The 24,424-nt window shown below is 44.2% G+C and overlaps 1 protein-coding gene and 1 long non-coding RNA gene across 15 annotated transcripts; one reads left to right on the top strand and one right to left on the bottom strand.

Moving 5' to 3' along the window:
- Positions 1-1,620: 1,620 nt before the first annotated feature.
- On the top strand, positions 1,621-24,423 carry map7d3 (MAP7 domain containing 3). Of its 14 annotated transcripts, XM_088432146.1 has the most exons (21): positions 1,637-1,794; positions 2,493-2,594; positions 7,595-7,693; positions 7,934-8,014; positions 8,718-8,881; positions 8,998-9,109; positions 9,492-9,575; positions 10,378-10,482; positions 11,805-11,897; positions 12,420-12,518; positions 14,457-14,582; positions 17,257-17,396; positions 18,731-18,867; positions 19,004-19,224; positions 20,193-20,316; positions 20,425-20,710; positions 20,785-20,838; positions 20,919-20,985; positions 21,055-21,205; positions 21,818-22,083; positions 22,625-24,423. In XM_088432146.1, exons 5-21 carry the CDS (start codon positions 8,738-8,740, stop codon positions 22,630-22,632), a joined length of 2,217 nt encoding a protein of 738 aa, XP_088288272.1. In that variant the 5' UTR covers positions 1,637-1,794; positions 2,493-2,594; positions 7,595-7,693; positions 7,934-8,014; positions 8,718-8,737; the 3' UTR covers positions 22,633-24,423. The 14 variants fall into 14 exon arrangements, with proteins under 14 accessions (XP_088288264.1, XP_088288265.1, XP_088288267.1 ...); XM_088432138.1 differs by lacking the exon at positions 2,493-2,594 and having other exon boundaries at positions 1,621-1,794; XM_088432139.1 differs by lacking the exon at positions 2,493-2,594 and having other exon boundaries at positions 1,622-1,794; positions 17,281-17,396.
- LOC148413384 (uncharacterized) lies at positions 17,533-19,049 on the bottom strand. The gene is made up of 2 exons (XR_015867680.1): positions 18,754-19,049; positions 17,533-17,854 (listed from the first exon to the last, which is right to left on the bottom strand). It is a non-coding gene; the product is annotated as an uncharacterized LOC148413384 (long non-coding RNA).
- Position 24,424: the final 1 nt, after the last annotated feature.

The raw sequence follows: 24,424 nt of genomic DNA on the forward strand, positions 1-24,424 counted from the left end.
ATCAATACTTTTTTTTTTTTTTACTGTAAATATAGAAAGTGTTGTAGTTATTTAAAAGATATCGAACTTGTACCAGTAAAGGATTATTACTGTACTTAACTCATTCATTTTTTCCCCAAATTGGGGTTTTTGAGTTTTTCCTTCCCCTTCTGGGAGCTTTGACAGGGGATGCTGTTGTGTACCTTACATTGAAAAGATGTCTCTGTATGACCTCTTTTCATTCTGTGAAGCCCTTTGAGACTTCGGTGATTTAGGGCTATATAAATAAAATTTGATTGATTGATTGATTGATTCAATCCCATATACATATTTTTACATTTTTAAGAGTCTAGACATCCCGCTACGTATTACATTTTTTTAAAAGACCTAACGTAATTGATTACTACAATACTTCAACGCCTAACATCGCTGTTACCCTCGTACTTCAAAACTTACACAGTTGACTACTATAGTACTTATTTACCCAAAGTAATAAATTACTTACTTGGCACCTAAATCATTGCTTAATAGCATCTAATAGCAAACGAACAATAGCAAAAGCAGCTCGCTGTGACATAACTTTCGGACATTTTTCATGGTCTTAACAATCATCTGAGGTAAACTACATCTGTAATGTGGCCTGTGAAAAAAAAACGAGTTTCACACCCCTGCGCTATAGTGAAAGATGGAAAAAAAATCATTGTCCATGTACAGCTCAATTTCTTTAAACTGTGCAACACAAAACATTTGCAAACAGCCTTTGAAAGTTCTTTTCAAACTTTTCATTAAATTTCTTATTCGCAATAGTCATGGAAGTAGATTTTTTTTTTCCCCTCCTCTAGTTAAACGCAGTGTTCATTTTCAAACGAGCATCGCGGACTGTGGCATTTGTATTATAATGTAATTTCGGGAGTGAGCGAAGGACCGTCAAATACTATTTTCGGCTTGGAAAAAAGGCCGACTGACGATGACGGACGGGAACTGACGACTGACGGAACAGTCCCACTCAAAACGTTAAATGCCCACCTCTGATCAATTATTTTTTTTTTTAACTTTGCACAAAAAAAACCGTGCATGAACATCACCTTGTCCCAAGAACAAAACCAACTGCATGAACCACTGCATTAATGTAAGCGTTGAAATGATCTGTCGCAGAGTGATGACGTAGGAGATGGATTTGACGGGTCCTTGAGGAGAGTTTGAGTTTGGAAATAAACTGTTGCCAACAGTTTCCATTTATTCAAAAACTCAACAACAATATATTATCTTTAATCACCCTTCTCAGCCTACCCCTCTTACGTTACCTCCATATTTAGCTCTTACATTAACGTTTAAATTAAATGTACTTTTTGGAAATTAAACTAGTCTTAATTTTTGCTGGAGAAAAACAACTTAGGCTACACTGTGTAGCCTAGCTCGAATATTAGCTATAGCGGTTTACTTCGATATTTTTAAGTGAAGCTACGTTTTCTTTTTCAGTGTACGTCGCTGAGTTTTAATATTCGTTATTAGGGTAGACTGTTAAGTTTGATAATTCCCAAGCTCGGTTTGTACGACGTTCGTATTCCCGGAAACGCGACAACGGTGCTGCTCTCGATGTAATCGTTGCTCTTTGACGTCCACGTCTCCTTGGTGTCCGGTCCCAGCCTGACTGACGACTGCTGCCTGCCTGCCAGCTCGCTCGCCGGTCGGTCGGTCGCGATGCTTTACGCGCCCCCGCGCTAGAAAAGAAAGAAAGAAAAAAAACAGTCAGGAGGAAACTTATTGAAATGGCGGAGGCAACGGTGACTCTTAAAGGCTTACGGAGCCAAATGGGTAAGGACATTGTGAATTACGTTTGTTTTGTTGCAGCGAGTTGGGCTTTTTTTGGCGGTGATTTGAACGGTCTGCGACGCGGTCAGTCTCCCCCCACCACCTCCACCTTCCCTGCTAGTAAAGTTAGCTCTCCTCGCCGTCTCAGTGGGCCGCAAAACCGGACTCTTTTTTTTCCCACCCTAACATTTGATTTGTCGTAATTGTAACGTTACACTTTGGGGTCATATCCCGAAGGGGAACTTAATGACTCGGCTTAATAGCACAGGCGGCTAATGCTAAGCCGAAGTTGTAACGTTGTCGCCCTGGCCGGACCCGGTCGGCGTTGATTCGGCGAACTTACCCCCGAACTTTGTTCGTTAAAACGTCGTGGTTACTTCCCAACTTTAAACGAGGTAAAAATAAGTCCAAATAGAATCACTTCCTGGCGCTTAGCATCGACGACGTAGCCGCGTTAGCTCATCAATAAGAGTTGAGAGTTTGTCAAGTGTGCTTTTGGACTTAATTAGATCCTGTGTGATCCCGCGATATATTTATATTTTGATTTCGAAAGGAGTCAATCACTTACTTGATCGTTATCTCATCCGATCGCCACTTTACCAATTGCTACCTTGTGCCCGTTTCTCGTCATGCCCTTTGGTGGCAAGTGTATGTTGACATATGGCATTACCCCCCCCCCCCCCCCCCTTTTATCTCTGCAGGGTTACCATAACAATGTCTGACCCGAATTTGTCCATCAAGCATCAGTGCCACACATGCACACTTGCAGACAGGCTGCAAAGAAAGCGGATGCACTGATAAGGGTTTGTGTTGCAAGAATGAGCACTCTCTTCATCTGCACAGTTTTAAGTCGGTGCAGGGGCATGAATGCACATTTTGTTTTGACTGGGGGGCAGCTGACAGTTTTTCAGTGTTTTTGAGAGAGGGAAGGGGGGGGGGGCCTTAATGCATACTCGGCGTGGGCGTAGGCAGGCGTTACTCCTGGCAACAAGTGGCTACATTTAGTGCTGATGCTCTTCCTGTTTCCCCTCTCGCTTTTCCATCCAGCGCTGGCCATATTTGTGGTTTTGTTGAAATACAGTAAACCCGCTTGCGAACGGCGAGAAAATGCACAATTGACACCCCAAAAGTTGGTGTTTTATCTTGATATGTAGACGTGTATGTGTGTGTGAATAGCACAAGATATAATCCCAAAATACTTGAATATAATTAGGGGTTCATCAATCTGATATTGACATTGGATATTGGCCCATTGTTAGCCAAAAAGTAAGTCTATATCCAAAATCTCCATTATTACAATACATTAGCACTTAGATACTTAGTTTTCATGACTTTATTATGGTTATTACAAGTGCAGTACATTCTTTTTTATTGAGGTTAAGTTTATGGAAGACAAATGCTTGGAATAAATTGGTCATACTTTCTCATACTTACTAAGCCTAACCCACAAACACACCTAGATGATATTTGGAGTGTACAGGAAACTCCATTTCACATTGAAAGTGAAAAAATAGTAAACCCCTAAACCTAATTTCCAACTTAACTTACAACATTACTAGAGCTGTGACTTATACTTCTGTCTCAAAAAAAAAGGTTTTTACTTTAAAATTTCTGCCATTGTTTTTTGACGTGTGTGTGTGGGGGGGGGGGGGGGGGGGGAGGGGGGGCATCAATAGCACTCGTGGTATCGGCATTGTGACTACTCAAGAGTATAAGCAGTCAAATTGGTATCGTTGTGAAAACTTTCTATCAAACAGCCATAGATTTTATCATAGATAAAAATGTGCTGATGCCATCAATTGGTTTGACTCAAATTTGATTGTATTGCAGTCCGTCTTCATTGTGTGTGCAACATCTAAGACACCCCCCTCCAAATTTGACACACTTAAAGGCGTTGGACCTTCGAGGTCGCACTGTAATGTTAGGAATCTCGCTCATGCGCATGGCGATTTCCACAAGAATGCGGGCAAGGAGAAAATCTAGCCGGTCCAAATGATGGCTTCGCACCGCCGCAAGGTTATCGGGTCTTGCCAAATTATTAGAAGCATGAGAAGTATTTTATGAAATGGTTGGACTTCACCACCACAATTGCGCGGCTTCAGATTGGCTGTAATTTGCTCTCGTTCGCCTCTTTCCTTCCTGTGCTTTTATGTAAAGACGCTGGTCAGGAAGGTCACGGAAACAGTTTGCATAGCAAAACTATGCTGATTGCATTTAGCCAAGGTCAGATAATGTATACAGTATGTAGTTTTTTTTTTTTTTTTTGAACCAATTGTTCGGCAAGTCTGATTTAGGGAAATAAAAGCTAAAGGTCTGAGTGAGAGAGAGAGAAGAAGGTCCATCTGGAAGACTCCCCTGGGTCGTGTCAGCGTGCCAAGATGCACTGCAAATAGCCCAGGCTTACCTTTGCATGACAAGGTCTGGAGTAATCCCCGTCGAAGATCTGGCAATGTGTTTAAAAGGGTGCATGTGCGCGGGACTGCGTTAACTGAGGCGCTGCGTCTAAGCCATCGTGGGATGCCGCGGGCCAAAATGGCTCCTTTCCGCTTGCGGTGCTCTGGCCGGACTAATTGCCAAAAGCGGCGCTCACTTCAGATCGCATGCCCTCGAACAACAACGCGAAAGCCCTGTTTAGCACCTGGATGCTTTCCAGACTCGTTATTTTAGTGACAATTTGCAGTAACCCCCTGAGAGCAGCATTTTCAAACGTGTCCACTGTTTGATTCACTACTTGTCATTCACAGCTCTAACACAACTGACTTCAGGTCAGGTTTCCTGCTGATAAGAGCATTCTGGGATGTGCAGACCAAATTTGCACACTGACTGTTGGCCAGAAAATGCAAGATGCAAGTTTAATTCCCTAATATAAAACGTTTTTTTTAGTAAATTAAACCTCAGCAATATTTTGTTTCACTTGTAGTGTATGTGACAGATGAAATTAAGAAAAATGTCAATGAAACAGTCTTCGTAGTTGTTGGACAGGCAATTATGAGAACCGTAATTTTCCATTTGAGAGTCATGTAAAGCATTAAAATAATTGCACTCTTGTCCACTGTATTAAACATGATGGCGTATTACAGCCTAGGGTTAAACCCCTGAGCTGACTTTGTTTTCGTGTTACACTTATATTACCGTGTTGTGTTTCAATTGCAGTGTAACTGTAGAACAACAGACAACTTAAAATGTAAGTACTAAAACGGAAAAAAGAATTACTGTGCAATTTTGTGCGGCTTGAAAAAAGGACGAAAAGGGGTATGGCTCTGACGACGTAGCGCCTCATTAGCACTAGGATTGTAGTGGTCGTTTTACGCTGGCCGGCCTGCTTCCTCTTCCTCAACTTAATGACAAGCCCGTGGTGGTCTGCAATTTTGCTCGCTATAATTAACCCGCTGCCCCAGACTGGACTGATTGGTTGCCAGACAAACGAGCGTCGCTTCGAGCCCGCTCACCTCTTTAAATTTTTCTGAATACTTTGTACGCGCAATGTGTTGATAGAGTGGCCGCTGTTGATCTCCTCAGGGATGTAGCGCTGAGATGTGTCTCTGATTGGTTCATCATGTCTATGAGTACACCTGGCTCTATTGAGGCTCTCTTACGCAGTCTAATTGGTGCACTTCAATTAACACATGAATGTTCGTTTGCTCTATGGCGACTACCTCCTAGTTTGTTTTTGTTGCTAATTTTTTTTTTGTCACAACAGAAAATGCTAAAGCAGTGACAATGTTGCCTTGGTGCCAAGTACCGAATCTTTTCCACTGTAAGGCACACTTAAAAGCCTTCAATTTTCTCAAAAGCTGCGCCTTATACAGTGCAGAAACTGCGGGTTTTTGTTTAGTGGATGCATAACGCAACCTCAGCTACTACTATAGCTTCTAATCGATGTGCCTTATAATGCGGTGCACCTCATGTATGAAGTTATGAATATATGAAGACCTTATATATGAAGTTGCACTCATCTGTGCTCCGCCAAATGTATGATTGCGTATATCTGACAAAATACCACAGTTAGTAAACGAGTCCAATGGAATTCCTTTCCCGGTTCTCTGACTGGTGCACTCTTAATTGAATCAGCTGATACAAAACGTTTACATAAACCCCTCCATTTTAGTAATAATCCTGTGTGAAGAAGGATGGACTCGAACATTGGTTCAGCCTGCTCACTTCTGATACTGCAAATCATCTAACCGTGCTAAGTAAGAATGCTTTAAAATGATTTAATTAGGTTGAAATTGTGTTACACGGCGACCGTTGCCAGCGATTAGTGGTGGCTGCAATGAAAGCGGCCAGTAGCACTAGTTCTAATGATGTTAACCGCGAGCAACTCTTAGCTGCCCCATACAGGCTGAACAAAATCAAAATAGCCTGAATGTATTGACTGAAAATGCGTTGGATTGTCTTCTGCATCGATAAATGTTTAAATTTGAGCTGATAACATGAAGCAAATTAGTCTGTTGTGCCGTCTTCATGTATCCATGATGAGTCACCTTGTCCATGTCCACATCCTCTTTTCATCCATACTCAGCACATCACTTGGCAACAGTTGGCCCCTATTTATTGATCTCGCCTTTATGAATAAAAGAATATCTTTTGAGCGAGTAGCTCCTGAATCTGTGCTGTGTTTGCTCCATGCAAATGATCTCTTTCAGCACACAGTGGCTGTTTTTTTATTGCCTCCCCCATAGCGGGAAGGATAGATAATGACGAGCGCTGAGAGACGGCTTCTACTCTAATTGCGGTATGCATGTAAAATCTTCTGATTAATATTTGTGCTTGTGGAATATAAATGAAGAGGAACCTCAGAGGGCCACTTCCTGCAATGACATCACAATGCCTAAGGGCTCAGTTTCTGAATGTCACCGCTCACCTGCTTTGCTCATATGCTTTTTCCTTAAGAAATAGAAACTTAACTAGGCTAGTATGTTATTAGCACAAAGTACATCATTGTGACGGCCGCAGTAGAACCTGAATGAATGAATGAGTGAGGCTGGAGACGGTCTTGTTTTCCCATCACATGACAGACGCTCTTATTTGCCTACTCGTCAGCAATTCAGTAGTGCTGAGAGCGCACCGCTGAGAAATGCAGCGAGGACTTGATCATGTGCCATTTCCTTCCAACTACGTCGTCGATGCACCACTTTCCCTCTCTGAATGGGAAAGTGCCATTGCAAATATTGAAACTTGCACTTTTGGTAGCCTCAGATTTTTGTAACGTCGGAAGGCGATGTTGAATGCCGAGTCAGAGGTTTGTACTTTGATTTGTTTATGGGTTTCTTCTGTAGATTATTTTTTTTCAGCTAAAATGTCACGACGAGGTTTCAAACGCTATCGTTGGCTCCTATTTGCCAGTATCTTGCTCACAGAAAGTGTTGAATGCGTCTGTAGAGCGGGCCATGGGCTGGGCCGCTCTCAATAGCTGGATTGTTCCTCAAAACCGGCGAGTTGCTTCAGAACCACCATTCCTATGCAGACAAAGCACAGAGAAGACAGCTGATTTGAAATTAAATGCATGGTCATACCCTTATATTTCCCAGACATTACATCATATAGTAGTTTTTATTTATTTATTTTTGCTCCCATCAGTAGTCCGCAAATTAGAGTGTACTGGTTAGTGATGACACGGAAAGGTATTCCATTTGACTCGTTTTTTAATTGTGATTTTTTTGGCATATACACATACAATCACAAACTTGGTGGAACGTGGATTTATAATCATGAGATGGATCCTTGTCAAAATGTCTCCTCTGTAAGGGGACTCAAAAATGAATGTATCTCAACTCCAAAATGCGTCCATTTCTCGGTCCAGCCGCAGCTGCGCAGGCCCAAGCCGAGGAGCGGCGCAGCCAGGCCGTGAGTCCAGCACCTCCCGCAAACTCAACAGGCAAACCTCAGGCCTGTCGGCCAGGTAAGCCCACTCCGCACCCCTCCAGCTTCCTCACAGTGCTCCCGAACAATCCAGTGTGAGCCCCCCGCTCTGCATGGCTTATTGCTTGGAGGCCCTGAGTCATCACCTTACTACTTGACAAGCTCATTAATGACAGCCCCTCACCACACAAACAACTTGGTGCAAAGCTGTTACTGTAATATGTCAGTGTAAGCCGAAGCCTCCATCTGTGTACCTTTTTTTCACGCACGTGTTTTGCAGTCCTCGACGGCGCCACACTTCGAGTAGACGATCGACTTCGGGTAGCAAAGGAGAGACGAGAGGAGGCAGACAGGCAACAAGGTAAGGAAGACAATCCCGTCCATCCTGCCTTGGTTTTACTTGCATATTTTCTGCACCGAATTATAAGACGCGCATTCAATGAATGGCCTATTTGAAAACCGTTTCGGTATACTGTATAAGGCGTGCCGCATTATGAGGCACTTAGAATAGAAGCTAAGTAGTGGCTGATGTTGCGTTATCCATTCACTAGATGGAGCTGCGCTAAAGGGAATGTCAACTAAACTATCAGATAAGTCAGTCAAACTTTTCAAGCAGAAATGAAGAATAAAGATGATTTGCGGAAAGTACTACCTGAAGAATGTTAAAATATACATCTTGATACATTAAAAGACAGTTTCCTCAATGACTGGCGCGGTTTGTTGGTGGACTGAACACGTTCGTGCTCCTCAAAAGTCCATTTGCGGCTTGCGTGATGTAATACTTGCATTCAGCTGCTTCGACCGTGAAAGTCAGACCCAAAACTTCCTGACACACAGAGTTTATGCTGATTATTATTCCAGAACTAACTTGGAACCCCTTGGCGATTTTTTTTTTTGTTTTTTTGCATACTTCTACTCATGCACATTAGCTTTACATGCTGGAGCTGCCCCACTTCTTCAACAGAACTTTGAGTTGATCACGGAATATCTAGAACAGGGGTCCTCCAAAATAAACAATATATTTTTTTTAACTATTTTACTATTCTGTCCGTTTTTGTCGTCAGCTCTGCGTGAGTCTCAGATCATGGAGCGCGAGCGCAAGGCCAAACTGCAAGTGGAGCGTCAGCAGGAGGAACGTCAGAAGAAGGCCGTAGAGCAGCGAAGGAAAGAGGAGCAGAAGCGTCAAGCTGTGGAGGAGAAGAGGAAGCAGAAACAGGAAGAGGAGAAGGTAATTCACAGGCGGGGTGGGGCCTATGCGCCTGCAATTTTATTCTTAAAAATTCTTAAAAGACAAAGCAAATGAAACAGAAGGCTTCATTCAGCTTTTTATTTTTTATGCGGCAGGAGCATTTCGAGGCAGTGATGAGACGAACGTTAGAGCGAAGCCAGCGGGCCGACCAGAGACAGAAGAGGTGGTCCTGGGGAGGATTGTCCACCGACTCTGATGGGCGAACAGGTAATGGACGTTTTTGTTTGTTATGGACCATTCAAACGGTCTCTTTATTATGTTTATGCATCACCTCTACGTCTTCTTGCAATCAGTGGCCACTTTTTCTGCGTATTAACTTGAAATCTGATTTCAAGATTGGGCGCAAACTGCTCAATGCCGATTGGGCGCTTTTAGTAAGGGGTAAAACTGGCGGAGAATGACACATTTGGGTGAGGATTGAACATTTTTGGGAGCTGTTTTGACATGGTGCTCATATTGTGAATGAAAGGTTTGATGGCTGCTAGCCATGCTTCACCTTCACCTTCATCCCACTGTGCCGTGAAGCGAGATCGCCACGCGTCACGAGTGCTATCTCTCCTCCCCCGCTGAGAGGTTTTTTTCCCCACAGGAGACGCGGATGCCGGCGCCTCATCTCCAGTAGCTATAGTAATCTCCCCCGCCTCACCAGAAAAGCCACCGAGGAACCCAAAAGGTTTTGTTTGCGAGTTGCCCGTCCGCAGCATGGGCACGCGTTGGTGCAACAGACGCCTGGGTTGTTCTGTATCTTCTTTTGCTCACTCCTTCTTCTAACGCTGGCGGTTATATGGCTGACTCCCTGTCAGTGTGCTTTCTACTCACAGGGAGTGTTGCTTTTGGTCTTGGACACACACTTTTGGGTAGGGACTGTACATCAGGACTACTTTGCATGGATGCCGAGTAAAATGCAAGGCCGAACTAATAATGTCACATTTGGTGCAGATCATGCCACGTTGTGGCTACTTGGTCTGCTCTACTAACTTCACCGCATGAAGTGAAAGCACAGTGTGGTGGTTGTTGCTGGAGAAGAGAGTGTTTTTTTTTTTTTTTTAAGCATGCAACGGCGATGCATTCCTTTTTATCGAATGTGTCAAAAGAGTATTTGAAAATGTCGACTTGGTTGTAAAGATGGAGACACGCTAATGAGATTCTAGACATTCTATGAGATAAAAAGGTAATCACAATTCTAAACAAAAATAAACATATTCTCAAGTAATTGGCATTGAAGGTATCAAGCGTGGCTAAACATTTTGCAATTGCAGATGTTTTCTCAATTTAGATATGGAGCGGATCTCATTAGCTACCTTAAGTGCTTCTAATATTGTGGCCAGTGGTGTTACATGAATCTCGTGCTGTTAAAGAACCCATATTTGCACCTTTAGAGCTCTCCACTGTGTGCGCCTCCCTTTTGACCTACATGTAGTGTAACCCCTCCCTTGTTTGCCCTTCCACCCCCCCTCCCCCCACCCGACTCGTAGACAAACGCTCCACATCCACCACCAACCTCAAACAGCCGTCCGAGCCTAGCATCAACAAACGCCTGTCCTCATCCTCTGCCGCTCTCGTCAAAACTCCTGACAAAAGTAAGTCTCCTCTTACTCCCCCTCCCTCCCTTTCCCCGCTTCCCCCACCATTGTACAGTCTCTAACTTCCTCTCCTCCCACTAGTGCTTTTTTGTGATATCTGATGTTTTCATGGTATCAAACTCAACCCTGTGGGGCAAATCTAGACCTCCTTGGCAGTAATTTTATGTGACTGGTCATCAGACATAAACATGCTGATAATCAAATGCTGTGGTGATTGTTTAACATGAGATGAGGTGTTTACTAGGAAAGCGGCAAGACATGTAACGCCCACCTATCTAGCCTGGGAGCCACGGACGTCAAACATACGGCCCTTGGGACAGAACCGGCCCGCAGGCGGGTTTAATCCGGCCTTTGAGATGATTTTGTAATGTGAAATATAATAATGAGCTGAAATATTTTATGAATAATAGTTATTTTTTTGTTGTATGACTCATAGTAATGTTGTACTATTTTGGACAGTATTAAAATAGAATAATAAAAAGGAATTTGTTCTTTTAAAGTTATATAAATATATACGATGATTTCATTAGTCCGGCCCACTTGGGAATAGTTTCCTCTATGTGGCCCGCAGTCTAGAATGACTTTGATACCCCTGCTGCAAACAATTACAGTGCTGCTCAATTTCTGGAAAGATGATGTCAGGGCTTTCCGTGCATTTTTACAACCACTCTCCTCTGGATGCTTTCAGATACTGCAATAGCAGCAACACTTTTGTTATCAGCATTTCCATTGTGTAATAATTCAGAATTTACTCAGAGTCGGCCAAGTAAACAGTAACGTTTCATTTATTAGCTACACCGTTTTACTGTAGAAATGCTGGGGTGGCCAAAATGTGTTTGGGAGCACACAGGCAGACAATTTCCACGAGGACTGATTTGATAGAAGGAACGCGTGTTTGTGAGAGCGGTGTACAGCCGCCACTTTGCATTTTAACGTCAGTAAAACAGCTGTTTTTGGCCCCGGTATTCATGCTCTTGAAGTAGTTTTAATCAGGGACGAGCGCGCGGGATGCGTGTTGCGTGGCCGGCTGCTTGAACTGCAAATTGGCGCGGCATCAACACAGTAAGAGTAAACGAGCCGCTTTAATTCCCGGATAGAAAGATCGGTACCGTATAATTCATGTTTAATTGGAAATTAAATCACCAAATGTAATTTACGTGCGCATACTACACAGTGGAACGTACTTAACTATCATTTTAGGGCCCCTTTAATTCCTTGACTTTTTCTTAACGTTCAGCCACGCGATTGGACTTGGGTATCCTTCATACGGTAAGACGGGGTGGAATTCACCATTGAGTCTTGTCGTCATTGTCTCTTAGGTTTAAAATCCAGGAGCTCGTCTTGTAACCGTTTGCCTCGGAAAGACAGTGCTGCTAAGGAGGGAGGCAAAAAGCTGCAGGCGCAGTCCACAGGTGCATAGACGCCGCTCTGTCCGTTTCTCTACTTATCACTCTTCCATTCAAGCCGCCTTATCATTGGGCTTGATCAATTTAGAACGATTTTTTTCCTGTTGCAGGACATAGAAACCCCAAACTTTCTTTCAAGAGTTGTTTAATAGTATGTCAGACATAAAATAAGTCATTGATTTGCAGTTTTACTAATTACAGTAGAAGTCAGTGTGATAGAATGAATGAGAATAGCCTCATTAAATACGTCAAAAATCATTTTTGTAGTGGCAGTTTTGAAAAGCCAAGCTTTTCTCTCCCCTAGTGTCTAGGTCGTAGAAGAGCTTACAATGGCGCCTATGTGCGCCTCAGCTCACGTCTCACTTTTGATGAAGATCACCAGTTCGGCATCAGCTGCCGTGACGCTCGCTGACTCACACGCAGTCCATAGCGGCACATGACCTGTCGGAAAGTCTCTCCTCGGGGATGTTCTTTTTGACTCTCTTCCTGTGTGTCTCGTCGGCCGTGACCCTGCGCTCACGTCCGTAGGTGCTCCCGTGAAGACGAGGAGTTGGTCCCTCACACGAGTAAGTGTGGGCAGAGCGCAGACTTCTGCCAAGGCCGCTAAGGGGACGGCAGACAATCAAGGTGGCTAGCATGGAACAATCAATCGAGCGCTTTTTTTCATGCTTCCATCTGCCTTCTTTTTTGTTTTTTGAGTAAGAGGCATGACGCTCCGACGTTAACAGCTTGCCGGTTCTGAATCGAAGAGGTTTTGTGGGGATGCATCGTTATTCTTCTCATTTAAGCATCATCGTCGAGTATCTGCCGGTTTATCCGGGCTCACCTTATTTTCGGCTTGATCTGATTTGACTCCCTTTCCCCTCCAAAACCCATTCACGCAATGCATTCTTTTTGGGCAACTGCTCACATTTTGGGCATGCTGCTGACTATGATTTGCTTTTAACATTATGTGCTTGCCCTTTTAACTACAATCTTTTGTGCTGCGCACAATGGCAACCTCATCGCCGTTTTCACAATCGTCATCTCCAGCAATGGTCTTGTTGTATGTTCACACTAACACCACGTATTGTTTTTGTTTTGTCACAACGTGTAGATTGTGTTCCTCCCTACCCCCTTCAGATGACGTCTGCCTAGCTGGATTTAAGATGCTCTGCTTGTGCATCGGTGCCATCCCATCATAGCACCCAAATCCCTTCCAGTGCCAGTGTGCAATCTGTGTATTAATCACCAAAGCTTTTGTTTGTCTTTTAGAGTGCAGCTCCCATGGAGGGAACATGTTGTGACCTGAATGATATATATATTGTATATATTTTTTGGGGGGGTATTTTACTCCTATTTGTTTCTTAGCTGTATTACACAAAATGTGTTGCACGAAAGATGAGCATCATATCATTAATCAGGTGGATGATGCATTATTGAGCGGGTTAATCCCTTTTCATACAGGATCTACAATTTGGTGCTTGATTTACAACTGAGCTGCTTGACCTTGGCGGCAATCCGCACTCTACTGATTGCCACTCCACTCCTTAACGTTCTTTTAGCCCCTTAATACCTGGCGTGGTGCGTAGTAGCAGCCCGCCCGCACCTAAAATGTAAATAGCATCTGTCAGTAGCAGATGTCTGATTAATAAGAAACTCCACTGACACATGCGACTGAGCAGCCAGTTCATTTAGGCATTTAGTCTAAACCTTTGAAATTCTTTCTCTCTGGTGTGATTTTAATTTTCTAGTACAGTTGCTGGCACCTTGTCATTTACTGATGCAAGAACTCATTGTTTCGACTGTTAATTTACCAAAAGGTGTGTCAGGTTAACTCATTCACTGCCTGTCGTTTTCAAAGCACTTTCCCGACGGGAACAATACAATTTTGGGAATTATGATGCAGCCTTTTTGCAAAATGGTGTTTTTGTGAGGCCGGCTTGGTGGCGCAGTGGTTAGCACGTCCGCCTCACAGCTAAGGAACCCTAGTTCCGCTCCAGCTCGCTCCGGCCTTCCTGTGTGGAGTTTGCATGTTTTGCATGGCAGTGAATTAGTCAACTTGATGGACACCCTAGAAATCTTTTCGGTATATTCAAGGATTTACCGGGTCACTTGTAGTCTGCTGTCTTATGCGCTCCCTGTGTTTCTTGCCCTTGTAATAATCTTTTACTGTTCACTAATGGTCCGATGTTTTCTCTTCCATCAGCACACCTCCCACCGCCTTAAGGAACCATTGATTTGACCACATTGTCGACTGATCCAACTTTGACAATCAGTGGTCTGTCTCAGTACTCTTCCATGGCATCACTGCCCCGTTAATCTCATGAAATGATTTCATTGACTACCAGTAGAAGTGGAAAGCTCTGTGAGGCTACTGAGACAATCTGTTGGCGCATGTTTGTTGATTTCTCTTCCGATGGTTAAATCACATGGTGACTTATCTAACCGACACTCCCCCACCCCCACTTTACCCCTTCTTTTTTGTCATTCCCCGCCGCTATCCTTGGCCCCGCCCCTACCCCGCCTCCCTTTGTTTGTTCTCTTCTCTTTTATTTGGCTTTCGTTTCGCGGTGGGCCGCCTAGCTCGCAAGCAACCGACTTGCGCTGCGGACGGAGGGTTCATTAGTCGCCTGCTCACTCCCACCCAGGCCTCACTAGCTAGGAGCAAGAGCGCCGCCGCCCTTTCCCCCGATGGAACAGATGCTCCAGGTAACCCCCTCCTCTCACACAGCGGAGACTGATAGTGGAAACTTTCTCATCCCTTGCAATTAAGCCCCTTTTCCACTGTACGGTACAGTACCTACATGAGGCCGTTAGTTTACGATGGCCTCCTGAAGTAACTAAATATCTTGTTTGGAATGTGCTGTAGTTGATCCTTAGCCATTTCTAAGGCTGTGGGAAATTCATAATGCTCTGCGGCATTATGTTTGAAACATTTCAGTAATCTAGCTATGTTTCGACAGAAATTGATTACCGTAATGCTTTGGTGCAGAATAAATTCATCAGCCAGATAAATGTGCGCAATCATACTTATTAGGTATTTGATCTATTTATTACATCACTCGCGCTCTAAGAGCTTTGAAAAGGTCGCTCTTAGCCGGTCCTCGGGGCAAGAAAAGCCTGGCGGGCCACCAGGCTTATAATACGCTAGGGGGAACTCCTTCTCCGTTGTATATCCGTTCAAGGTGTGTAATCTGGTCAGCATTTTTTCAGAAGTTTTTAAAAGTGTTAAATTGAGTGTCTTCAAAACAGTAGAAGTACAGCAGAGTCTGCAACATATCTTTCTCAGCGAGACCCACGTAGACACTGCGCCAGGCATGTTTTCAAGCAATCGCCAAAATAAAATCCCTGCTCAGCCCAGCTGCTGTTGAGAGTCAGCTGTTTGCAATTCATATGAAGCATAAACGTCGTCATCAAAGCAGACTCATGTGAGAAAACAGCCCCTCTGTAAATATGGACCAACACGCGTCCAGCTCACATGCGCCCGCCAAGTGACACAATTGGCCACAGTTGTGCGCCTTGGCTTTAGCCTCGACCGCCAGCATTTCTCGCCATCACAGGAGCTTCTGGGTTCATGCTGGGAGATTTTCTTTAAGCTGCTTACTTGTTCTCGTTGGGTCAGAATGAAACCGTTGTGCTGCTACAGGTGTTCGGGCACCAACATTAGGCGGCGCCGGGTGGCTTTTTATGTCATGTGCTAAACTTGTAGTAAAGGGTGCTCACGCCATTCAAATAGCAATATATAATGCTTGTTGTCACTACGTTAAATACCAGAAAGTATTTTAAATGTTTGTGTGTAATGTAGATGTGCATAATCTGATTCATCATTCCGCATAAAAATGTGTCGTATAAAGACATTTGTTGTCCCGGAACAAATTCAAGCTGTGCAGGGGTTTGGGCGTGGCGTTTATTGACCAGCCATCAGACATCCATTAGCGGTTATAGATCGGGTGCTAAGTATGGCCCGCTGGTAACTTGACCCATCTGCAGTAGGAGCAGCAGCACAGTAGACAGGAATCTCATGCTCATCATAGATGCTGAAGCACACAAGATACTTGTGAGTGAGCTTTGGCAGCGAGCGTCCTCCAGGTCGCCGGATTATCATGACTAATCTCTCAATCTGACACAGCGAGTCGATAGTCAGCCGACAAGATGTCTCATCTTGCCAAAATAAACACGTAGTCCGATCGCCGTCATTTGGCTGCTCTGCGTTGACATCCAAGTTGAGTAAAGCTTGCCCTTTGCCGTTCTACCTTGTGAGGTTTTTGACATGCGATACTGTGTCTCACGTTGACTCTGTAAAATGGGTTCTAGTGGGATTGATGCTCGTGCTGGCGACGACATTAAGTAGGGTTTCTTTCCGCTTAAGGTTTAATAGAAGCAGATTAGTGGTATTGCAATGCAAGATGTCACACTCAGTGCGCAGTCTAATTAAGAGAAATATTCACATTCATTGTCAAAATGGCATTTCTAAAACAACAATTCTAATGGCGGTCTTCCATTTTTTTCCCCCAACGAATCAAATGGAAGCTTATACTGTAACTTTGGCACTATACACTATATTAATGCTTGCAAGCAATGCAAAACACCATGCTCACAAATGGTGTCGGTTTCTCAGCAATTTAACCTTTGAATCTTTTGCTATTTAATCACAAATGGTACATCAAAACATGTAGAGACGATAGAAGAAGGGATATATACAGCATACTTCACAAAATGTGACCTATTTTCCTGCATCTTACTGATTAGCATATAATAGTTGTGAAGCTCTTTGTTTGTTCGTGTGATTGAATTATACACACACCTGAAAGAACCACAATGAATTATTCATAATATACAAGTGTCCTTTTTCTTTGCGTTCTATTTATTCAGGTTATCAATGTTTTGTTTTGCGTGCGTGATCATGGAATGAATTAGACTTATATGAAGGCACTACCGCACAGCATACATATTTGATCTTTTTATTCTATTTTACTGCATTTTTGTTTATTCATCACACACTAATATTCTAATATTGGAAATGTGCTGTGTAGTGTTTGCTTCCTGATGTAACTGAACTGATACCCACATTTTGAGTTTGGTTTTTGATGTTGTCGTCCTCTCGCCCTTGTGAACAAAAATTGAAACTCCTGCCCGCTTCAGTGCTACATTAACAAATTGATTTTTTTTTTCCCTCTTAAAAAATCATTTTCCTGCTTCTTAATCATCACCTTTCATTTCCTCCTCGTCACTATGTCCTTGTATCTAATTTTTCCTCTACCCTTTTTGTTTTTCTTTGCAATTTTTGGTTGTTTGCTGCTTCGCTGCCCAACCCGGCCTGCTTATCACCCCTCCCCGCTGGTTGTGCTTGCCTGGCCCTGCCGATGACTGTGTCCTTTACCAGAGTGTCACCTGTGTCCTCGCTCAGCCTCGGCCACGCCCGTACACCCGCCGCGCGGGCCATTGCGCAGTCGCAGCATCGACCGGCAGAAGAACGGCATGACCACTTCCGTTTCGGCGGACGGAGCCCTCGACCCCTCTCTGGTGAGAGACTCAAGCTCTTTTAAACATTTTTTGTTTTGTTTGTCTGAAATGATTTATTATTTCTGCAAACGTTTGCAATGGGGGTCCTTGGAAAACCTCCAAAAACTTTAACAACAAGGACGGACTCGTACGTTGGTTCAGTCTGCTCGCTTCTTTTATTGAAAATAATGCCGTAACAACCTCAGCTGTTATCTGCAACAGGCACTTGTTGCGACTGACATCTGCCCTCCAGCTCGTTCCTTTAAGGTAATTAATGGATGTAAGAATACGGCCAATATGGAAATAAACATCTGCGCGTCAAAACTCAGCTTATGTGGCTCACAGATCAATTTTTCACGAAAGGTGTCAAATTAAAAACATTTTTTTAACAAAATCACATTTTTTAGTTACTGTTTTTAGGACGCACTCATACTTGTGGTCCTCAGTTAGTCTGCAACTCCCAGAGGCAGCAGCAGCAACTGCAATGGATAGGAAGAAAAATAGCATTCAAGAACAGGGTAGTGGAAAAAAATACTGAGGCATCTGAATGGAAAAGAGAGCGATGCATTATGTGAAAATCCCGCACTATGGGCTGTATACAAGATTATCTAAGGGATGGTTCAGAACAAGCCCGAGTCAGCCCCACTTATGTAAGTTTAATCCAAAAGGAAGTCGATATGACATTTGCCAGTCAAAGTGCGTTAGCTAGATGCAAACGACGGGGAAGTTGAATTCTTCTGGCGCTCCCCTCGCCACGACGTTATCTGCCGGCACTAGGAAGCGACGTCGCTCTCTCGCCGACATAGCCTTTCAGTTTACCCGTACGCTCTGTGAAAGGACTCGTTGACATGGCATGAGACCAACTTGTGGCCTGATTATGGACAGATCGGGTCATGCAAAGCAGACTACACCCTGAGCCTGGGGCTCTTTGACTTGCCATCTCTTTGTCTATTTGCCTCCCTGCACTGATTGGTGTACAGATACACTTTATAACCCTGTGGTTAGAAATGCGTAACGCTCCTCTTAAATGATATCTTTGTGTGTCATGTTCAAGCCTCTTTGTGCGAGAGAGGTTTTCACAAGGGTTGCAGGTCGCCATTGTGTTTGAAAGGCTTTTTACTCTTGCGCTTTATCTCAAACCCGGAAACTAATATTTGCCCCCGTTATCAAGCCGATAGCCGAGCCCGAGCTTGTAACCAGAGCTAACGCGTTTTAGAATGAGGGCAGACTGGTAATAAACCCCTTTGGTGACAAATGGCGCTCAACTTTCTGCATGAGATACAATGACACCATCTGCTGATGTAACCCTAGTTGTCATGAATGATTTTTCCATCTCTGTGCTGGGTGAAAAACAGAACAAGCAGGAAAAAGCGCTTACCTCGTCTGGGCGGCAACGCCCGCCCTCTCCGTCCATCCCCACGGGACGCACGCGTTCGCCGTCCCCCGCCCCAAAACCTTCTCCAAAGAGGACTCCTTCCCCAGCAGCATCAAAGTAAGTCAAGTGAATGCACCTCACTTTTTCACTGAAAAGAAAAGCTGCTTTTTATTACTGAAGACCCCGTGAAATGAACATTTCCTAGGTGCACTTAAAATGCTTTAATTTGATCAAAAATTTTTGGATCCGACAGGCAAAATTCAAAGGCGCGGCCGCCCTCACCCGCCACGAAGCAAAATGCCCCATCCCCACAGCCCGCGTCGGCTAAACCCCCTCCCATCCAGAAACCAGCTCTCACCCCGCCGGGGCTCACAACTCTACGTAAGAGGGACTCCCGCTCCAAGGACATGCTGTTACCTGTGCCGGCTGGCTTGCCCCAAGCGTCTGACTCCAGCAAATCCAAAGAGAAAGACGGTGAGTGTTTCGGCGTGGAGCCCGCTATATTAAGTTATGCTTGCTTGTTGCATAAGTCTTCACCGAATAGCTGGAACCTCCTTTCAAAGAATTCTTCATTGTAACGCCACATAAACAGAAGCATGAAACTGTCTTATGATTGTTCGTTATATTCAACACAGGACTCGCTTTGTCTCTGATTGCTGGCCTGTTTTTGTTGGCCCGTTTTCCCTCTGGTGTGTGCTTTTGTTTGTCTGGTTGTACAGTGATGTGGCAGTTAATCGCAAAGGAGCAGCTCCAGGAAAGCCCAGCTGCTCTCACTTCCTGTCCCACATTTAAGTTGTGGATGCTGCCACCTACTGGATAGTGTTGTGCCCTGCAATATTCAGCGTTATTTGTTTAAATAGCTACATCGGAGTAACTACTCAAAGGGCAATAAATCAAGTTAATTCAATTCATTTGCCCTTTTAAACATTAAGAAATTGTGATTTTGCACAAGTGGACAATGCTGGAAGGGAGGTTTACAAGACAAGTTTTCAAGCAAGTTATGCACATGTTATAAATAGCAATTTTTTTGTGCAAGCTGTGAATGCTATCTTTGTCTAAAACGGGGATTCCTCATACTGCGTTTCTTGTCCGCTCTGCTGCTTTGCGCTCAGTCATGTTCATGAATGAGAGCGGTTCCACATCCCGCGCCACGCGGTCCGCCAACTTTTCGCAGGACTTGAAAAATCTGGTTTCCGGTTTCACGGTGAATGGCGCCCGTACAGTCACATTCGGAGACTCGAGAAGCCCTTTCTCAGGCCTACACATGGAATGAAGTGTTATCAAAGCAAACGTTCCACAAACAAAGATTGCATTGTTTTGGGAATTTTACAAACATATTTACTTTTTTTTTTTTTAATTTTGGCTCAATGAATGTTGAGAGATAACTGAACTCCGCTTATAATGTTCATGCAGCAATCATATCCCCTGTATGTGTCTTTCAGATTCTAAAACGGGAACCAATTCTGCTGCAGAGGCAGCCAAGCTGTTGGCGGAGCACCGCAGACAGATGCGGGAGCAGAAGGAGAAAGACGAGCAACTCCGGATACAGCGGGAGGAAGAGGAGAAGTGAGCATTTTCAATATTCCCATGAGGAGCATCATCAACGTACCTGTTCTCTTTTTCCAAACTCGACTGTAAAAGTTTTGGATCAAGCAGTTTTGTTTGAACTCGCAGGCTCAGGAAAGAGGAGGAGCAGCGTCTGGCCGAGGAGGCTCGCCTGAAGCGGGAGGAGGAGGAGAAGAAGCTGGCGGAAGAGAGAAAAGTCAAGGAAGAAGAAGAAGCCCAGAGAGCCGAGGAAGAGCGGGAGAGACTGGAGGCCGAGGAGGCTGTCAAGCAGGCCGAGCTGCAGAAAGAGCGGGAGGAGGCCGAGGCCAAGGCCCTGGAGGAGGCCGAGAGGGTCCGCCAGGAGCGCGACCGCATCATGCAGCAGAACCAGCAAGAGCGTATGGAAAGAAAGAAGGTCATTATTGCACATAATCAAGTCCGCATGCTGGAAAATCGATAGTGTATGGGAAAAACTATCTGATGTTTCAGAGAATTGAAGAGATAATGAAGAGAACTAGGAAAGGAGATGGAAATGACTTCAAGGTGGGATCTTTGCCCATGTCCATTTGCAATTGTTACATAATAGCGTCATTTACAGTACCACTATTTTCACTCCTATGCAGAGAGATGACGACAAGGAGCAGGACGACAACGAAGACGGAATGGACCCGATGAGCTTTGATGCAAAATGTAGGTTCTTATTACCGCTGATCTGCAGTGTACAAAATCAGTTAACCATCAATGTGGTCTTCTTGATAGGCGAAGGTCTTATGGGGGACATTGGCATGGAGATTCACAACTGCGGCGATGGAGTGCCACAGAGAGAAGACCCCCTAGGCTGCCTGAACGGGAGAGAGGAGACGGACGACAAGGAGAACAACAATGCCCCGGACGAGACTCAGGCAGTCAGGTAGGGGGCCCTTTTTTTGACGTTGACGTATAACAACATAACACAAAGCAAAAATGGACTTTTATCAAGTGCCGCCTAATTGGATAATTTTTTCGGCGGACTTTGACTCATTATGAAAAGGAAAATGCGGCTTGACTCGTCTCCTTCAACCCTCGGACGTGTGCTTGAGAAAGCCGGCGTAGATGTCGGCAGGTGGGGGGGGACAGTTCACCCGTAGTATCCATGTTTAATTTTAGCACAATGTGGTTCTTTATCAAAAAGGAAAGTTTTATATTTTCTCCACCGACCCAGAGAGGATACCGTTCCGAACTAGCTTAGTTCATTCTCCATCCCGAAAAGCCTTTTTAAGCCCGTAACTATTAACGATGCAGTAATTAGAGCGCTCGCTTTCACATAAGCTGTGCGAGCAGTGGATTTATTTCATGGAATGCAAGCAAGCTATTAGCTCCCCTAACTCATGAACAAACATTCCATAAGACAGCATTGTTCGTTGTCCACGGGCTGGATTTGTTGGTCTAACTTCCTTGTAGTCAACTGAACTCATTAACACAGCATCAGAAAGCCTTGATCATTGCTTTGCAAAGATCATGAAACTGGCCTTCCTCTCTCCAGTCCGGTTCCAAAGTCTCGTCTGGTGGAAGGCTCGGAGTTCCAGAACGAGCACGACTCGGACAAGGTGGAGCTGGTGCAGGGCCTGGGCGGCAAATCCAACCAGTGGAGCTTCGAGGAGCTCATGGACCGCAACTCCAAGACCCACGCCCTCATCCAAGCCGAGGACCGCAACCCGGTCCTGATCAACTGCGACGGGCCCGACGGGACCAAAGGAAGCCCGGTCAGCTCCCTGCATTCCTCCAGTCAAGCCATTGAGGCGTTGTCAGGTAAGCGGGATGCAAATCTGCAAATCGAAGGCCTCAGAGCCATGTTTTTATGCTATCGGCCTTTTGTTTTCTACTTGGACGCGACCTCACTTTTCCATGATGTTGTTTTTAAAAGTCTCTGTTTTAATCGCCAAATTTAAGCTTTGTGAGACGTTGCTGTGTTTTGGGGTTCAGCTCCACTCCACAAGAGTCAGCGTCACCACGCGCATTCACGAGAAACATTGGGAATGTTTTGGGCGAAAGACCGTACCAAACGCTTTTTGATAGAAATAAAACAAGACCGAATTCAAGAAAGAACCTGTAGAAAAGCATGAAAATGGCGGATCTCCCTCCCAAACAATAACCTTCCCCTCCTTCGTCATCGTCATTTTCAGTTTTAGTCAAAACTGCTTTGAACAGATTAATCACGCCACCAAAGATTCTCTTTGGCAAAAACGACCAAAAGTCATCATTGACTTTTCGTCCGTTGCCCGTGACGATGGGATGGATTGCGGAATCTAACAAAACCTGAGCAGCATTCCTTGGTCTTACCTATTTGCAGAAATGTGATGCGGCGTCCTTGAGGAACCTCTCCGCTGTTGCACTCCTCAACTTCCTGAGCTCAGTTCCCAAACTGCTTGCTCTTCTTCCCGAGGGAGGAAGCCAAGGTGAAGTTTGAAGACCTCGCCCCAAGTTCTTAAGTGTCCCGTCTTCAAGATGACGGAAGCTTCAGGGAAATTCCACATGTTCCTTCAGGTCTACTTCTTCTCCCTTTTGTTCCCCCAACGGCGTCCCACGTGTTGTTTTGAAAAGTTTCTTGTCTTCATCGGGGCTCTGCTCTTGTAATTTATTAATGAGTTTTGGCTTCTTTATTTGTCGTTTTCATGCGTTCCTCTTGTACGAGAGCGTTGACGTCTTCCTCTCGTGTCGTTCTTCTAAATTTACTTGACAGACAAATATGGCCTTACCTGTTATTTTCCTTTTTCCGCAACTCTGGTTTGCGTGGGGGGGGGGCAGGATCGCTTCTGCCCTTGTCATGTGTGAAACATGGAAAGCCATTTGAGCATTTCGTCAACACCTTCATTAATGTGCTCCTTGTCCTCATTATTAAGACACTTCAGCGCACTAATTGTCCCACCTTTTTTCTTCTCTATTACCCAACTGAACTTGCCGCGACTGTGCTGCACTAAAAATACAATCAGGCCCAATCGTGTGCCATCAGTCTCTTTCTCAAGTACGCTAAGGTAAAGAAATCGAAGCAAACTTCCTGAAAGCCACTTGAAGGGCCAATAGTTTTCGTTTGTGAACTCAACTTTTGCACTAGTTGACATCTGCATGCCACTAGTACACTTAATTCAATATTCTTGGAAATCAGTCTACTTGTGTGTGACACATTTCTACGAGTGTGGCGTAGTCGTTTGAAGTAAACCTATTTGCAAATCGGTAAACCGAGTCGTCACTCTACTAGAAAGGAGTTGTCTTCTCGTGAGGACAAGCAGTGCACTCAGAAAACGTGAGTTAAGCTCTCTCAAAATGTTTGAATGGCTGGCTTCCTGTATAGGAAGAGCTGACCTGGCTTGCAATATGCTATAGGCCACCAGAGGGCGTAGCAGGCACGCAGTACTTCACATAACTTCTGTTCGTCGCTGTTCAGTACTCACTTAGCTTTGTTGAACTTTTGTACATTTGTATATGGAGCTTCTGTTTACTAACAAGATGGTTCTACTTTACTCTACTTTGAAATAGAAATATAAACAAACATACAGCAGAATTTACATCCTGTAATTGTCACCACATCACCGCGTTCCGCCATCTTGTTCTCTGCACATGCTAGCTGCTACGTCGGAAAGTTAAGAAAATGCATTTCATTTTTTTAATGTGACATTTGGCTGTTTGTATATGAAAATACACCTTTTTGTGTGTACTAGTAGAATGATTTTTTTTTCACTATCATTGCACACTAGCTTTTGCCTCACTTGTTGAATTACTAGTATGGCAAAGTTCTACTACTAGTGGGGACAAAGAGCGTACTGGTACATTGATCGTAAGAGGAATATGAAGGATATGAAAAAAAAATCACTCGAATGGCTTTCCAAATAACATACTGTTTAGTTATTAGATAGCACTGTGCCTTAGATGGAGGTTTAGAGTTTTTAATGTTGCTAAACGAAAAAAAAAATGTATGTGTGTTACCTCGGCCTCTGACAATCAAGTCCTTTGTGAATTAAAAAAAAACAAAACAAAAAAAAAACAATCCCACCCAGCACCCATTTATCTGCCTGTTCCGGTAACATTTGTACTGTAAATATATTCAATTGTTCTGAGATGATATAAACTGTTAATAAAGTCTTGAAAAGCCTCG

The sequence above is a fragment of the Hippichthys cyanospilos genome, chromosome 13 (assembly GCF_059441005.1).
Source record: "Hippichthys cyanospilos isolate Australia breed blue-spotted pipefish chromosome 13, RoL_Hcya_1.0, whole genome shotgun sequence".
NCBI lineage: Eukaryota > Metazoa > Chordata > Actinopteri > Syngnathiformes > Syngnathidae > Hippichthys > Hippichthys cyanospilos.